Source organism: Trichosurus vulpecula, chromosome 3 (assembly GCF_011100635.1).
Source record: "Trichosurus vulpecula isolate mTriVul1 chromosome 3, mTriVul1.pri, whole genome shotgun sequence".
Lineage (NCBI taxonomy): Eukaryota > Metazoa > Chordata > Mammalia > Diprotodontia > Phalangeridae > Trichosurus > Trichosurus vulpecula.
In genome coordinates this window covers 98681438-98699449 of record NC_050575.1, presented here as the reverse complement: position 1 = coordinate 98699449, position 18012 = coordinate 98681438, and the positions used below count along the sequence as shown (strand labels likewise).

The 18012-nt window shown below is 47.8% G+C and overlaps 1 protein-coding gene across 3 annotated transcripts in view; it reads right to left on the bottom strand.

The window, feature by feature from the left end:
- Positions 1–18012, bottom strand: part of MGAT4B (alpha-1,3-mannosyl-glycoprotein 4-beta-N-acetylglucosaminyltransferase B) — a 55897-nt gene that overhangs the window by 12760 nt on the left and 25125 nt on the right. For all 3 annotated transcript variants that reach the window (XM_036750385.1, XM_036750383.1, XM_036750384.1), the window contains exons 2-7: positions 8081–8266; positions 7832–7972; positions 7538–7671; positions 2541–2587; positions 408–521; positions 69–144 (exon numbers count right to left, since the gene is read on the bottom strand). In XM_036750385.1, the coding sequence (XP_036606280.1) occupies positions 69–144; positions 408–521; positions 2541–2587; positions 7538–7671; positions 7832–7972; positions 8081–8266 (698 nt within the window). The remainder of the gene's footprint in view (positions 1–68; positions 145–407; positions 522–2540; positions 2588–7537; positions 7672–7831; positions 7973–8080; positions 8267–18012) is intronic.

Sequence of the window (18012 nt, the reverse complement as noted above, 5' to 3'; positions counted from 1 at the left end):
TGGATACAAACAAAAAGCGAAAGTACTCCCCCTCCCCTGCCCTCCACCCAGCTCTCCTGGGCGCTGACCTGGACATAGTACATGCCCTTGGCCTGTGCGTACATCATCAGGAAACAGTAGTCCAGGTTCTGCTTGGTTCTCCACCTGGGGGAGAGGGATGCGGCCAGAAGGTCAGGGGCCTGGACCCTCACTCCCAGCAGGGGCCAAACCTCTTCTGGGTAATCCCATGATGGGGGATCTGTGTCCTGGGTTTACGGAAGGAGAGGGGTGTCTGATTTGGGCTCAGGGTCAGCTCAGGTCCCTGCTGGGATCCCCAGGATGGGCTTCATCCCCATGCTATGGATGGGGAGGGCCAAGGCACATGCAGAGGAACAGTGGCAGGGAGCCAGATGGTTTGCACCAGTTACCTGACTCTTTCTTTGGGATCTCCAAAGGACTCTCGGAGTCGGGAGAAGTCAGGATAAAAGTGTGGAGAAGGAGAGATGACTTCTAGGAGGCCAGAATGGATTTCAGTGGGGAACCTGTTGAGGGAATGAGGGAGAGAGCGATCACAGATCTGAAAGGGACCTCAGAGGCCATCTAGTCCAGTCCCTTCATTTTACACATAAGAAAACAGCCCCAAGGAGGTCAAGTGACTTGCTCAAAGTCACACAGGTAGTAAAGTAAAGAGCAATGGCAGGATTTCAACCCAGTTCCTCCGACTTCCTACTGTACTCTACTGAGAAGGAGGCAGGGTAAAATAAAATTGGGATATAGCGGTTGGGAAGGATCTGTGCTCTAGGCTCCCCACCCCACCCAAGATATTAATTATCAGCCTGGCTCCCAGAGAGGAGGGGGGTCCTGGAGGGAAGAAGAGGCAGGAACTAGGTGATGGAGCTCTAGCTCAGTGTCAGCCTCAGCAGGGAGATGGGGAGCCTGACAGACACGCCATTACCTCCTGTCCCTCTCAGAAAAGCTCCAGGATCCTGGAGTCCTGGGGTTCCCAGCCACAAGGGGAGGAGGTGCTGGGCAAGTGCCCCTTGGTGGTGTCGGCTAAGACATGAAGGAGGAAGGATTCTTCTTCCGACACCCCTAATTCTGTACAAGTGAGCCACCTGTCCTGTGCAGAGGCAGCCAAAAATAAGGCTGGTACTTGTGGGTGGCCAGGGGGTGAATGTGGGAATGGGAGGACAGCAGGGGGTCATGAGGAGCTGAGCAGGAACAATAGGACCCCTTACCTACATTCACTCAGAACCCCAGGTTGGGGTGCCTGGAGGGTGAAGCTAGACAGCTTCCTCTAACTGGGCACCCCCGGGTCATGCCCTGAGGCTTTGGCCTGATCCTAAGGCAGACAGACTGGGCTCTGCTCCCACTTCTACCACATTTCTCAGCAAAGGGAATCATAAAGGAGCAGACCCGGTTACCTGTGAACACTTTAAACCTGGGACCCAGCCTTATTTACCTTTCAGAGATTGCCAGGGTCAGGCAAGAAAGCCGATGTGAAAAGCACTTTGGAAAGGAAAGGAGGCTGCCTTGTAATCACACCTTGAACGACAAATGATGGCTGGCGGAAGGGTGTGTGTGTGTGTGTGTGTGTAACACTACACGCATTGTCAGATTTTTAAAAAAATATTAGTTTTGTTGGTAATATCTTTCTCCTTTTTCTTTAAAAAAATTATTTGTTATATAGGATGGATCTCTGGGAGGGGAAAGGGCAAATTAAGGAAATGTTAAAACAGAAGATAGCAATAAAAATCTATTTAAAAAAAGAATTGATGGAATCTTATAAAATTGGATGTTAGAAAAAAAGTAAAACAAAGATTTTTTTTAAATAAGGGCACTATTCCTCCCTGAGGTTCATTTGCTAATATCATATTAATATTCCGGTGGGTCAGCAGTGGAATTCTTGAGTGTTATTCATAAGGCCTAGGCTTGAAGCTTGGTCCATGAAAGGTCATTGAAAGTTTGAAGATTTCTCAAGTTATTTTACTGTATCTGACTAACTTTGAACATGAAACTTCTTAATAAGGATAAAAAAATGAAAATGAGGAGAGAAGGATGGAGGGAAGCTAAGCTGAGGTGGCTCTGGTCCTCTCTCCCAGGGCTCTTAAGGTAAACCGAACTTCCTTTCCGGGGCTCAACCTAGTCCTACACCACAGCAGGGAGGTCAACCAATCAACACCAAGGTCATTTTGTGGCTTGGTCTTCTCTGACCCTCATGATTTTTTTTCAAGGCATTTTCGAAACTTTCTATGTTTCAGTTGGTCAGACGTCTGTTCTTACAGACTCTTGTCACCTGGTCTTTCTTTGTCTTGGTCCCTAATGCCTGCCATTGAAACCTCAGGACACCTTGTGCACTCTTGATCTCGCCTCAGAGTCTGCCCCCAAGCTTAGTTCTAGCCCAGCCCTGGGAGTCTCCATGCAGCCCTAGAGCTGCAGCTGGAGGGGGCTGAGTTCTCAGAGTCCTAGGAAGGAGAAAGAAAACCTGAGGGTCCAAGCCAGAGCTATCACCTGTGTCCCTCCCCCACCCCCATGAGGATCGAGGGGCAATCACTACTCACAAGGCCTTGATGTTCTCAGTCACCCCCATCGTGTACTGGGTATCTGTCTGTGGATGAAAACCAAACAGTCTGAGTCCTGTACCCTTCTCCACCAGTCTGTGGGACCCCTCATAGTGCCTGGAAGACCAGGCCATCCAGAACTACTGGCTTCAACAATACAGGCCTTTCTTTCTTCAACACCCCCACCCCTGACCCTGCCACGCCACTCCCCCTCCTTCCAACACAGAAATACAGTCGAAAGAAATTTAAACTAAATTCTTAAATTTCCTTTGGTAAAGAACTGAGAAGCCAGGAACGGTCGATACTACTGCATCATGGGATCAAAAGTTTAGATCTCAAAGGGTTAGAACTCAAAGGTTCAAACTCTGGATTTTTATAAAAACTAAGGACGGATCTAAGTGATGCGCCCAAGGTCACAGAGGTTGCACGTAGCATGGCTGGGATTGAAACTGGGTTTTCTAACTCCAAGTCTAGTATTCTTGACACTGTACCACATCGCCAGTCCACCTGGGGTGTTGGGGCAGGCCTTCTAGAATCACGAGCAAGAGGAAGGATAAGGAAGGGAGAAGTCTAATGCCTGTAAGCTTGGGGACAGAGGCCAGAGAGGAAACACTGCTCAGCTGAAGATTTGCTCCAGTGTTCTCAGTCAATAGGAAGGTTCTTCAAACACGAAGGGGTGGGACAGAGGCTATAAAGAGGGAACCATGGCCTGCAGAAACTGAGGACGAGGGCCTTGAAAGGGGCTGCTTTATTTTTCACCTTTGGCACATAGTAGGTGCCTTATAAATACCTCAGACACTTAGTAGTTATGTGACCCTGGGCACGTCTGTCTGCCTACCTCCAAGTGTTGTTGTGAAGGATCAAGTGAGATAATAACTCTAAAAAGTGCTCAGCAGTGTCTGTGTAGCACAGAGTAAGTACTATGTAAATGCTTCTTCCTTTCCCTTCCCTCCCCTCCCATCTAGTTGGCCGGCTGACTGGTTGCCCTGGCTACTCTTAATGAATTTGAGATTCGGAGTTCAGAGGAAAAAATACTCCAGGATCCTGAAAGAACTCAAGGATGACATCACTGAGTCCCGTGACAAGCTCTGTGAGGAAATCATGGGGAGTAGGACTGGACACGGGTAACTACTGCTCACTTTTAAAAGGAAGATGATGGTGAACTCTAGAAACTACAGCCTCAGGAGCTTCATGTTAGGCACCGAGCAAAATGGTAGAACAGAAAACTAAGGTGATAGTCTGTGAGCACTCAGAAAGGAAAAAGGGCATCATAAAGGAGCCGGCCCAGACTCCATCAAGAACAAATCACGCCAGACCAACCTCATTTCCTTTTTTTTTTTTTTTTTTACAATTACTAGACAGGTAGGTCGAGGAAGTGCCATAAACAACGTATAGCAGAACTTCAGCAAGCTACATGACAAGACTCTTAGGCCATACCTCTGAACAAAAAGGTAAAATGTTATGGGCTGGAGGGCATTACAGTCACATGGATGCCCAACTGCCTAAAAGACCAGGCCCAAAGGTGATGGGACCTGACTGTCTCCTTAGGGTCTTGGCTTTGGATAATGGGTCGACCTGGAGGGAGGCCTCTAATGGCAGCATTTCTAATGAAGATTTGGACAAAGGCACAAATGGCAGACTTTTCAAATTTATAGACGACACGAAGGCAGGAAATACAACTATTGCATGTGATGGCAGAACTAGGATGCAAAAAGATTTGGGTCAGAACAATGGTCTAAAACCAAGAAAATGAAACCAGAGAGACAAATGTAAAGTCAGGCACTTTGGCTAAAAAAAAAATCTAACTGTGCTGGTTCAGGATGGGGAGGACACAGACAGATGGCGGTTCATATGAAAAGGACCTGGGGACAACTTTGAAAGGCTAGAACCCTGATCAACACAATGACCAACCATGATGCCACAGGCCTAAAGACAAAGCATGCTCCCCACTTCCTAAAAAGAGGGCATAGACTCAGGGTGCAGGATGAAACATGGCCAATATAGGAGTTTATTTTGCTTGACTATGCATATATTTGTTTTTCTTTTTCCAATGGGAGGCAAGGTGGTAGGGAGAGCAAATAGATAGTTGTTACCTGAAAAAATTAAATTAAAAAAAGAAATGATTATTTTTTTAGAAATGATAAAATTTTTTTAAAGGGCCTAAGGATTTTAGCAACTACAAGCTCAATATGAGTTAACAGTGTGATTTACCACCCAAAAAAAAAAAAAGCAAATTCACTTTTATCCTTTATTAATAGCAGCACTGTAGTACCAGGAGAAGGGAGGTGGCTAGTCTCATTGTACTCTGCCCTGATCAGATCACATCTGGAGTACTGTGGTTCAGGTCCGGCACCACATTTCAGGAGGGACATTACAAAATGGGAGAGTGTCCAGAAGAAAGAAATTAGAATGGGGAGGAGACTTGAAACCATGACTCATGAAGATCAGTTGAAGCTACTGGGAATGTTTAGCCTAGAGAAGATTGAGAGGGAACTCAAAAGCCAAAGGGCTGTCACTTATTCATTCCAAGAAACATTTTTAAGCCTCTATCATAAGGGTGATCCAAAGATAAATGAAGTATGCTCCCTATGATGGAGGGAAGGATTAAAGAATAAGATCAGACTTGTTCTGTGAGTCCCCAGAAAGCAAAATTAGGACCATCCATGAATGGATGTTTTAGGGAAACCAATTTCAAGTCAATCGATGATCCCAAGAACTTTCTAACTGTCAGAGTTATTCAATAATGGAACAGGCCGTCTTGTAAGCTAGTGAGCTTTCTATCATAAAAGGTATTTGAGCAGAGACAGGATAACTTATCAAAGATGCTGTAGATAGGATTCCTGCAAGAGAAGGGAGATTGGACTAGGCAGCCTCTAAGTTCTCTTTCAATACTGAGGCTACCAAGAAAGGTAAAGTCACAAATCTAGAGCTAGAAGGCCCTCAGAAGCTTTTGTTTCCAAACCCTTTATTTTACACAGGAGGACACTGAGACCCAGAGAGATAGAGTGACTTGCTTAAAGACCCACTGGAGGACAACTTGAAGTCCTAGAGAGGAGTCCTCAACAGCTGGGTAGCATGTGGCACTGAAGCTCTGGCCCCTCAGGGAGAACTGTCCATAAGCGCAATGCCTCCAGCCCCTTCCTACCTTTCACTCTGTGATCCAGTGATCTCCTAAAGCCTGGTCATGTCTGACCAGGTCACCTACCTACCTTTCCAAGCTTCTTATACCTTACAAAACCTCCTACCCCCAGGGATCCAGTGATATCCCCAAAGACCAGGTCACCCACCTATTCAGTAATTTCCAGGGGCTTCCTGTCACCTCTAGGATTGAACATAAAATCCTCTGTTTGGCATTCAGAGCCCTTTACAACCTGGCTCCCCCTACCATTCCAGGCTTCTTACACCTCACTTGCTCTCCCTCCCCACAACTTCTCCACTGACTCTGGTTCAGGGACACTGGCCTCTTGCTGTTTGTAGAACAAAACGAGCCATCCCCTGCCAGGAAGTCTCTCCCTCCTTATTTCCACCTCCTGGCTTCTATTAATCCCAGCTAAAATCCTACCTCTTATAAGGGGCCTTTCCTGATCCTTCTTAATTCTAGTGCCCTCCCTCTGCTGAGTGTGGCCAATTTATCCTGCATACAGCTTGACTGTTTGCATGCTGTCTCCCTCATTAGATTTTAAGGTCTTTGAGAGTAAAGAGTGTCTTTTTGTTTGTTTGGTCTTTCTTTGTACCCCCAGCGCTCAGCACAGTGCCATGAACATGTTGTTTCAACAGTGTCTGCCTCTTTGTGACCCCATTTGGGGTTTTCTTGGCAGAGATACTAGAGTGATTCACCATTTCCTTCTCTGACTCATTTTACTAATGAGGAAACTGAGGTAAACAGGGTTAAGTGACTTGCCCAGGGTCACACGGCTAGTAAATGTCTGAGGCCAGATTTGAACTCATGAAGACAATCTTCCTGGCCCAGCACTCTGTGTACTGCACCTAACCTGGAACACAGCAGGCCCTTGTTGTTACTGTTTGGCCTTTGTTTTCCATCATTGGGTGATGTCTTGACTTGCACATGAATTAGATTTAAGGGAGGCAAAGGTGCACAAAGACATTAGCCTCACTCTCTCTTCCAGTCACTGAAGTCCAATGGCAGGGCAAAAGTCAAGCCTGGCAATGGCCTGGGGTGCAGCAGATGACCTTGGCATCTTCCATGTCTGGCCACACTCTCAGTACCCCACAGCACCTGCTTCGGTCTCCTTCATGGCAGCTGGAACAGATGGTTCTCATCCTCTCACTCCACCGAGGCAAGTCTTCACGTACTTGGATAGACACCCCCCTTAATTCTCCAACAGGTTTGAAGCCTGTCAGTTACCCTCAACCTGGTTTAGCCTGTCTGCTGAGCTGGTTTTTATCAGGGTGTGGCCACTGCGCATTTGACAGCTTCTTGGAGCCACAGGGGAGAGGTGGGTGAAAGGGAGATACCAAGGATGGATGAGCAGCCCTGAAAAGGGCTCAGCAAGCCCTCACACCAGAGGTGCTGATCCTATCTGAACACCCCACGCCCCAGACAGAATTCAGGACTGGGAGCAGGGAAGATGTGAGTTCAAATGCTGCCTCGGACACCAACTAGCCATGTGACCCTGGCAATTCACTGAACATCCCGCAGGCCCTTACTAAATGCTTATTGATCGACTGTGTCTACTAACCCTGGTCTAAAAGAAGTTATTAGAGCTGGAGCCCAGGGCCTGTTTGCTTGTCCTGAAGTAGGAAGGGAGGCTGAAGGTGAGGCTCCCAGAGCAGAAGCTCCTGAGCTGGGGCTGGGAGAATTGGAAAGGAGCCAGGACCAAGGCCATGAACCCTGTCAGACTGCCTGTCACTGCCCATCTGGGGCCCTCAGGGTTATACAGACGTGCCTGTGCACCCTTGGTAAATACATGCGCACTCACGCGGGATCGCAGACACACACACACTCTCAGAAACCTGCCCCCCCCCCCCCACCTCACCTCAGCAATCAGCACCACAATGACCGTGTCCTCCTTCTCCTGGGCGCTGAGCTCCGAGATGAGCGAGTGCAGTGTGTCCGTCAGGTAAGAGTGCACCTCCCGCCGAACGCTTGGGATGCCCATCACAATGGACACTGCAGTGGCCCAGGGACCAGGGCTTAGGGGCTTCCCTAGCCCCTGGCCCCCAAGTGTTCTCCCCTTCCCACCCTAGCCCTACCCAGTCCTTGGACCAGCACCCCAGAAGTCCTCTCCTCCACCCAGTGTCCCTCAAATTGCCCCTCCCTCCCCAACTACCTCCAGTGCGGCCCTGGCCCACATGCAGGGCTGGCTGCAGGCTACTCTCCTTAGACAGCAGGTGAGGCAAATGGTGGAAGACGGTGGGCAGGTGCATCACATGCTTGTGGGTGACGTTCCACAACTTTAACCTGGTGTCCTCTGGGATGGAGGGAGGGAGGGAAGGTGGCTCAGACACGAGGTCCCTGTTCCTACCTGGGTCCCTCAGCCTCTTCCCACGAGCCAAACCCATGGTCCCCAACCCCTCACCAGACAGGTGGCCCCAGGTCCGGTTGCCGTCCACGTCCCGCAGGGCCTGCTTCTCTGACACGGCTCTCTTGATCTCATCCAGCACCAGGTTAAGCTCCTTGGAGCGCTTCAGGCTCTCTTGCTCTGCAGCGTGTAGACGGTCACGAAGGGCCAAAAACTCCCGCTGATACACCTCTGCAGAGTCACCTGCCAGGCAGAGAGTACCCACAGGGCATCAGGCAGTGATGGGCAGACCCAGTGGGTGAGGGGCTTCCTGACTGGCCACTGGCACAGCACCGTCATGCCACATGTCTCCACTCCCACCCAACTAGAAAACCGGACCCTCACATCCAGAGCCATCCTGGACACAGGCCGACTTTGCCATCCACGCTTCTACAACTACAACATTTCCTCAGCCATCTATAGCCCGCACTCAAGCCATGCTGCGGTCCCTCTTATAACCCTACCAGATTGCACCCCCACCCCAGCTTCCCTTTATGTACGGTCCTCCCCCATTAGAATGTAAACTGTCTGAGGGCAGGGACTGTCTTAGCGGTTTGTGTATCTCCAGGGCTTAGCAGAGTGCCTGCCATACAGCAAACCCTTAATAAATGCTTATCTATCTAACCCTCTCTCTCCACGGAATCCTCTCTCCCCATCAAATCCCAAGGTAAGCTTCTTAAGAGCAGAAGCTGGGCCTTGTTGCTTTTCATCCCCAGCACAGAGTTAGGTGCTTAATAAATGCTTGTTGGTTGACTGATCAACACTGACTGAGCCCTGCCCCGACTTTACCCCACAGCAGCTTGCGTGCCTTTGTCCTCGTATCTCATATTCTCTCAGAAAAAATAAATCTTCCTCTCTCCTTCACACAGTTCCTCATGTCTGCTCCCACCGCTTTCATTCCTTCGAACCTATCCTACTCCAGGCTGTCACCGCCCCCTCCCCTGGTCTTGTAACTGGCACCTCAACCTCAAGAACTTCCTCCTTCAATCCATCCTGACCCCCAGTCTTCCTAGAGCTCAGCTCTGGTCACAGCACGGGTGGGCCGCCTACAGCCCCTTATCCTGGCATTCCAGGCCTTCCAGAGTCTGGCCCCAACAAAGCTGTCTGACCTTATCTCACAGTAGCTGACATTGACGAAGCAAGTTACCTACACTATCCCATCAGAGGTGTACCCGGCAGGTATTATTTGGATTTTACGGTCTATGCTTCAGGAAAAGCGGGTTCCTCGCCCTCCTCTGCCTTTACTACGCCAGGAATACGAGGAGAGCCCTTTCCTCTCACTTCTCACTTCGAGGCTCAACCTGAGCCACCATGGTCCGTGAAGACCCACCTTGGGAGCCGGAGCCACTCCGGACCTCACGGATCTCTGCTTTCTCTCAGCCTCGTCAGGGTTTAAGAATATCAGTGACCGCAGTAATGACATTTCTATGGAGCACTTTACAAATCTTACCTCATTTTATCCTCAAACTGCGCCGGTGCTATCCTCATTCCCATCTCCCCGGTGATTCGCACTACGTAGCCCTGGTCTTTGTTCTATACATTCCTTCCCAGCCTTATCTTTCCTACCTCTGGAGGCCAGGACCCGGCAGGCCTGATTCAGCAACTAGTCTAGACCTCCCTCACCTCCCAAGCCAGGCACAGGTGAACAATTCAGTTCAATGAGTATTTGTTAAGCAACAGAGTAACATATTTCCAAGACCTGGGTTCAAATCCCACCTCTGAAATTTACCACCCATGGGACCCTTAGAGCAAGACAGTTTCTCTGGGTCTCAATTTCCTCAATACGTAAAAGGAGGGGGTTGGACTAGAAAGCTTCTGAGGCCCTCCAGCTGCAGACCTACATCTTTACTTTTCTTCCCATTCCAAAGCTTAGCATTGTGCCAGGCACGTGGTGGGTACTTAAGGAATATTTACTGACTGACCATCCAAGTACCTACTACCCTGTTCTAGGTGCTAAGAAGACCAGCAAGAATAAAACTCTTTTAAGGGCTTGATAATCTGCTGGCAGAATAAAGCCTTTACCCAAATAAAAATACGTACCTAAGGTGGATTTTAGTGCGTGTAAGGTGGATTTCTGTTATTCTTTCTTAGAGTTTAGTTTCCCAGGATCCATGACCATAACAATCTCTATTTCCCAGGCTCATGACTTGTAAACATCACCACACTTGAGCATCATTACATAATGATAAATAATATAAACATTTGTGCTTAAATTGCAAATATCCACTTTGCACAGTGAGATATAGGGATGAGCCGATGTAAACTTGCGAGTCTATTGCTGGCAAGATGCCTTCTTTGTCTGATGCCCTATAAAGCAGATGGGCCCTGCTCGGTGAGTGGGGAACCCTTAGGGTTGAATACACAAGCTGGAATGCTGTGTGTGCCTCAACCGGCCCCCCTTGAGGCTCGAAGGGATTTAGGGGAATGAACAAGCTGCACCTGTCTCAATGGACCCCACTGAGATATAGGGTTAGTTGCCTCGCCTCTTCATGCCAGCCCCTGCAAGAAGGGTGATTAGGGAGGGGCTCCCATTGAGAAGACTAGACTAGAATAAGGTAAGATTATTAACCCCTCCAAAGCTGTCTTCCTGTCCTTCCTGTTTGACCAGATCAAGAGTGAACCTGTGCTAGCAGCCCTACTGTGTGTTTGCCTGTCCTACAATATAGGATGAGAAAGTTGAGACAGGAGAGGAAGAATTAACAACAGAAAGCTTCAGGGTAGGTTTCTGAGAAGAAGTTTTGCCCACACAGAGACCTGAGGTAAACAAGAATTCTGATTAAGGTTGAAATAAGGAGGGAGCTCATTCTAGGCTTGTACAAAATCAAAGAGGTGGAAGATTAAGTTTATAAAAGAGAGCCAGCTGTAGTCAAGTTTGGCTGGAAAGAAGAACGTTTTAAAGGAAGCAGTGTGAGGTGAGGACAGAGGCAGACAGCGAAGGGGCTTAAACGCCAGGCGGACAAGGTCTGGTTTCCTGCCAGAGCCACTAAAGGTTTGTGAGTAGAGGAATGAAAGGTCGAAGCTTAGTTCATGTAGGTTACTTCCACTCCTTAGAGGATGATGGAGAGGACTGAGTTGAGACAACAAGAACAGCTGGGAGGTTGTTCCAACAGTCCAGTAGAGGGGTGATGAGGGCTCAAACTGGAACAGAGGCCATGAGCTGAGGGAAGGGGTTACAGATGAAAGATGCCTGGAGTTAGAACTAAAAATAACTTGGCAACCAACTGGCTACGGGTGAGTGAAGCAGAAACAAGTCCAGGATGTCTCTGAGGTTATTAGGCAAGGCAACTGGTTCCCTCAACGGAAATGAAGAAGGCAGGAAGAGGGGCTGATCGGAGGTCTGCTCTGGACGTGTTCACAGAGCTTCACTAATATCCACTGCTTGATTGTCCAAACTCAAGGAAGTCACTGACAATTTAATTCAATACACTCCACATTTGTTAGCTCATTATGTAGACCATCTGATTCAAAGCTGGGAAGGAGCCTCAGAACACAGACTATTAAGAGCTGGGAGGGACATGAGGACACAGAATGACAGTTGGAGAGGCCTTTAGAGTATGGAATAAGAGAGCAAGAAGGACCCTTAGAATACAGAATGTAAGGGCTGGAAGAGACCTCGGAACACATTATTAGAACTAGACAGAGCCTTGGATGTCATCTGGTAGAAATGAGGAGGCCAAGGCCAGAGAGAACTGACTTCCCAAAGATCTAGCATTAAGTTCAAGTACAGCCAGATCCCAAGTTCCACATCCATTCATCTTTCCATTACACCACATGCTCTGATTTATTTGGGGTTTTAAAAAATTATTTCTTTTTAACATTCACTTTAAAAAAAATGAGTTCCAAATTCTCTCCTTTCCTACTCCAATTAATTTTAAAAAGCTGTTTGATAAAATCAAATATTTTGCATAGCAGTTCCAGGCTCCTATGTGTGATCATTAAAAAAAAAAACACCACCAAATCCAAAGCATGCCATCTAATCTAATTTAACGAAAGCTTCACCTGACAAAAGTGTTAACCTGGATATACACAGTATCTATAACATCACAGAGCATAGGCTTGCAGACTTTGGGACATTGGAATCTCTGAGCAGATTTTTTTTTTTTTTGAGAGATAGTATGGTACAGTGAATTCAGGAAGAATTCAGTTCAAAGCCTGGCTCAGACACTTACTAGCTGTGCGATCCTTAGCAAGTTACTTAATATCTCTGTGCCTCAGTTTCCTGATCGGTAAAATGAGGGGGTTGGACTCAATGGCCTCCAAAGACCCTTCAAGTTTTAAATCTGTGAGTCTATGATTCTTTGCTTTTGCCATCTCTACTAAAGAAAAAAAAAATTCATCCCTTGGTTGTGGAAAGAAATCATTAGCTTTACTAGCACTTCCCAAAGGCATTCCTCTATTCCAAAAACCATTGCTGGGGTCTCCAGGGTGCTGCAGCTCGGCCCCTCTTTTCCTCAAGCCAAGGGGCTTGTGTTTGCTTAGGCTGGCCTCTGCCTAGGGCAGGCCCTAAACACACGCAATGACGCGTGTAAGGCCCCCGTTGTAACCCGGCAGCATTTAATTAGAAACGAGGATTGTGAAATTCTACTTAGCACTACTAAAGAGGCAGGGCAGAGGCTAGCCTTGGACCAGGATTCAAATCCTACCCCTGATAATGATTAGATGTCTGACGCATTCCTCTAACACTCAGCAGCTGAGAGCCACAGGGGGCTGGCCGGCTCCCTGCGGAAGCTAATTTCCTGAACCTCGCTAAGTCTCCATTTCCCCGTCAGTAAAGTGGGGGTGTTAATACCTGCGGTACTAACTGCAGAGCTGTTGAGAGGCTCAGACCAGACAATACAGGTCAAGTGTTTTACAATGCTAGGTTAATTTTCTTATTATTCCTGTTTGGCTTTTAAAGCCCTTCACAATCTGGCTCCAGCCCATCTTTCCAGACTGACTCCACATTATTCCTCTTCATACGCTCTGTGATCCAGCCAAACTGGCCAGCTAGCTGTTCCCCATCTCCCAAATCCATGACTTTGCACAGACAGTCCCCCCAGTTAATGAGTCGAAAAACATTTATGAAGCACCTACTATGTGCCAGGCACCCTGCTCAGCGCTGGGATTGGTGAAAGGCCATGTCTGAAGGAGCACCGTCTAATTGGGTAGACAACATGCAAACAACAACAGACAAACAAACTATACAATATGTAGGACAAAGTGGAAAGAATCCACAGAGTTAAATCACTAGGCATTAAGGGGGATCTGCAAAGGCTTCCTGTGGGAAAAGGGATTTTAGCTGGGACTCGAGGAAAGCCAGGAGGTGGAGATAAGGACTGAGAGCAAGGTCTGGCATGGGGTGGGGTAGAGCCAGAGAAACTCCCCAGAGTCGGGAGATGAGCGTCTTGTTTGAGGAAGGGCGAGGAGGCCAGAGGGCTTTATATTTGATTCTGGGGGGTGACAGGGAATCACTGGAGGTTACTGAGTAGCTACGGCCAGTGTTTACAGAGACGTGGTCAAGCGTGCCCTTTAGGAAGGTCAGTTTGACATTTGCTGGTAAATGGGCTGGAGTGGGGGGGGCACTCGAGGCAGGGAGACCCACTGCATGAAACGCCCTCCCTCTTCAAGCGCTCCATTCTACAGGAAGCCCAGTGTGGGTGGCCCTCCTCTCCCCCCTCCCCGAAGCCATTCTGCATTTTGTATTTAATTTTCTTTGAATAAGTTGTTTCTCCCTTAGATTGTGAGCTTCTTGGAGGGAGGGTATGTTCTTGCCTTTCTTTAAGTGCTGAAGAAATACCTGTTGTCGCCCCTCTCCCTACCACCGCACCCCAGTCAGGTCCAGTAGCACATAGGCTCCGGGAGGGCAGGGAGGGACGCTTCATTTCTGTCTTTGTACCCTCAGTCCCTAGCACATCGTCCATCTTACAGCCAGCACTTAATAAATTAATGACTATTATTATTAGCTCCCCTGTGTTCTGTAGTTACCCGAGATGAATCACCAAGGCAGTGTTGTTTCTACCTAAGAGGATGAGTAACAGGGGCCAGTGGGAGGGAAAGAGGACAGGGAGGTGGGGAATGGGCAACCGCCAGAAAATGTGTGACTGAGTGTGACAGTGGCTGTCATTTCTTCATATAACCAAATGGCAAAGCTTCCCCAGCCCACCTATAAAATAAGAATAAGCTTATCTGCTGAGAAGCAGTGCAGCTCCATGAGAGTAAAGCAAAGAGGGACAGAAAACAGTGTGGGACTTGGAATCAGAAAGACCCAGGTTCAAATACCACCTCTGACAGTTATTTGCTGTGTGCCCACAGGGAAGTCGCTTAACCTGAGACTCATTTTTCTCATCTGCAAAATGAGGAAAACAAAACCTGTAGCACCCACATCACACTGATAATGTGGAGATTAAATGGAATTGTAGAGTTTGGAAAGCACTCTGGGGAATTTTTAAACATTTACGTGTTGTTGGAAGGGGGGGGGTGGAGGAATGGGTATTCCAAATCAAGAAACTCATTTTTAAGTTTATAAAATGCTGGTGGGGAAGGGAGCCCAGAAGGAGATTCAGGTGGAGTATTATGCACCTCACAGGTGTGCTGAGGGTCAAATGAAACATGTGTAATGTACTATCATGGTGGTTGAGTCATTTTAGTCATGTCTGACTCTTCATTTCTGTTTTCTTGGCAAAGATACTGTAGCGATTTGACGTTTCCTTCTCCAGCTCATTTTACAGATCAGGAAACTGAGGCAGGCAAAATGGGCTCTTAGCATTTAGTTCAACAAGTGCCCTTGAAGAGTTTGGCTTTGTTTCTTCTGAGTAATTCAGTGTATTTCATTGAGTCTTACTAAGTGCTAAGCCCCAGGCTCTAACCCCTATTAGGTGTTAACCCAACCTATGTGGATGTGAACCTCCCAGGGTCCTAAGGGGAGGGGCTAACTCAAGAGCCAATCATAGCAGCCTACGTTCTGGTCATTCAGGTGACGTTTGATGACATCTGAAGCCCTATAAGAAGACAGGACAGAGCCATTTGCGCAGGGCTCTCACTCGAGATGGTGTTGATACCGAGTGTGGGCAGCTGTTGCTAAGGGCCCTCCAGACTGTAACCTGGATGCTGAGACTTTGTTGAACTCTGGTATCTCTGTGTTGGGATTTGAATCAGACAAAGTCTGTCTGTTGATGTTTGTACTTTGTATTTTATTCTGAAGTCCGGGGTGCTGGCTTTTTCCCCTGAACTAAGTGAACGATATTTGTATGCTGAATTAAAAGTAAGCTTGTCAACCCCTTCATGTAGCTTTCCTTAGTTAAGCAGATCAAAAGAACCTGTGCTTCTGCAGCATGCTGGTAGCATTCTTGTTGTTGGGCTTTCATCCCCACAACAGCTCCTAGCCAGATTGTTGAAACAGGGCAGATTTGAACTCAGGTCTTCCTGACTCCAGATCTGGCACTCAATTCACTACACTACCTCACCCTATAAATGCCAGTTATCATGACTACTGAAGCCAAACACAAGATTGAGCTTTCCAAAGGGCAATTCTGGGGTCCCCATAGCTGCCCCCACACTGCTCCCTCCTCCCTAAGAGATCCTCAGCACCTGGGACCCAAAGCTTGCGCTAATCAGGCACAAAGGTCTGGAGAAGTAGGATATTTCAGGTTTAAACTACTGTGAAATGCATCCCCCTCCCTTTTGCTGGAGAGGTGGGGTCTATGGGTACAGGATGTTGTACACATTACCAGACTTAACTGAAGGGCGACAATGAGGTGTAATGGAAAGAACACTGGATTCTGAGTCACAGAACATGGATTTGAATCTTGACTCTGCCTCTTATTTATTACCTCTGTGACCTTGGGCCTCAGTTTCCTCATTTGTAAAGTGAAGGGAGCAAACCAGATGGTTTCTCAGAGTCCTTTTCTCCTCTAAATCTATGATCCTATGATGTACTGGTTGGTTTTGCTTGGTTTTGGTTTTTAATTAAAAAGGAAGCTGCATAAGAGGAAGGAAGAGTATGCCCAGAAACGACTATAGCTGTAAAAAAAAAAATTAAAATTAAATTAAATGAACGTGGTATGTGGTCAGAGGTAGAAGAGAGGGTGGAAAGATGTTGCTGTAGATTCCTTAGGACCAGATTTTATAAGGGGGGTGGACAAGGAAGGAGACTTCACAGGAAACACTAACAGAGGGTCTTAAGGGAGAATGTGCTGATCCCAGCCAACCTCTCTGAACATCCTGTTTTGCTGCATCTGTTGAATGTTTTTATTTCTTGTTTTAGAGGACTAAGCAATAAAAATTCCTTTTTTTAGCCTAAGCTTGGACAGACAGATGGGAGGAACTTTTAAACAATAATAGCTAAAATTAATATAGCACTTTAAGGCTTAAAAGCATACATTCATTTGATCTTCCCAAAATCGCTGTGAAACAGGTGCTACCATCCCCATCGTAGGGATGAAAATCGAGGCCCAGTGAAGTTACATAACTTGCCCAGGGCCACACAGCTAGAAAGTGCCTGAAGCAGGATGCAAATTCAGCACCACCTAGTTGCCCATCTTTTTTCTAGAGGTGGTTCTACGGGGAGAGCACTGGGCCTGAAGTCAGTTCAAATCTGGCCTTCGATGACTCCTAGCTGCGTGACCCTGGGCTACTCATTTAACCCTGTTTGCCTCAGTTCCCCCATCTGAAAATGAGCTGGAGAAGGAAATGGCAAACCACTCTGGTATCCTTGTCAAAAAAAACCCCAAATGGGGTCGTTAAGAGTTAAAAAAAAAAAGAGAGACACGACAGGGGCAGCTAGGTAGCAGTGAGTGAAGCACTGGCCCTGGAGTCAGGAGGACTGGAGTTCAAATCCAGCCTCAGACACTTGAAGCATGTACTAGCTGTGTGACCTTGGGCAAGTCACTTAACTCCAGTTGCCCTGCCTTCCCCCCTCCAAAAAACATTTTTTAAAAAAAGTCAGATACAACCAAAATGACTCAACAACCTTTTCTAGAGGCATGGCTGCCCTTTTGCCAGGAAGCTTCTGACCCCACAAGAAAGCAGATCTGAGAAAAGATTAGTTCAGTGACTGGGTGAATCTGGAGGCCACAGTAAGATGGGGGCCCTACCTCTGCTGGGTTTCAATCTTCCTTTTCCCTCAGACTGGGCCCTTGTGTGAAGGTATGGATTTGCAGGGGCTTCACGTCCCCCCAGGCAGTGAGTGTGCCAGAGCTGGTGGCATTCACAGAGGGAGGAAAGACGGGGCAGTGACTCCAGCTCCTCCTTGACCTGCCCAACTCTAAACTGTTTCCTGGGCTCATCCCTCTGGCCACTGCAGAGGGGGCCACCAGGGGCTGGCTCAGGCATCTGAGCCAACAAGGCCAAGGTCACAGAGTCAATTTCTCTGGGCTCATCGACCTCTGTGTTCTACAGTCACAGAAGGAGGCCTGAGCTTCTGACCCTGTTAACAAAGGAAAGACATAGGAGAGAACCTAATCATAACCATAGCCCCCCAGATCCCACACACTGGGCCAAGGCAAACCAGGAAAGTGAGGCTCAGAGACACTGACAGATCTGGCCAATGGCACACACATCCCATCAAGGGGGCTCTCTTTGCCATTTCCTCTCTCCAAGGCCACCTCTTTTTTTGTTAAGTGACTTGCCCAAGATCACACTGCTAGTACATGTGTCAAGTGTCTGAGACCAGACTTGAACTCAGGTCCTCCTGACTCCAGAGCCGGCGCTCCACTCACTGCGCCACCTAGCTGCCCTGCCAGTGACCTCTTAATAGAAATCCGATGGCCTTCTCTCAGTCCTCGTCCTTCTGGACCTTTTCAATTCTCCCTCCTCCCCAAGGTTCATGGCTCTCTTCCCCTCTTCTCAATCACCTCTGTAGGACCTTCACCTGTGTACCACCCATATAGGTGCCAATCCTCTTGTGATACTCAGTTTCCTTGATTTCAACAGTACCCAATGATTTTACCTATTATCTCCATGCGGGCAATTCC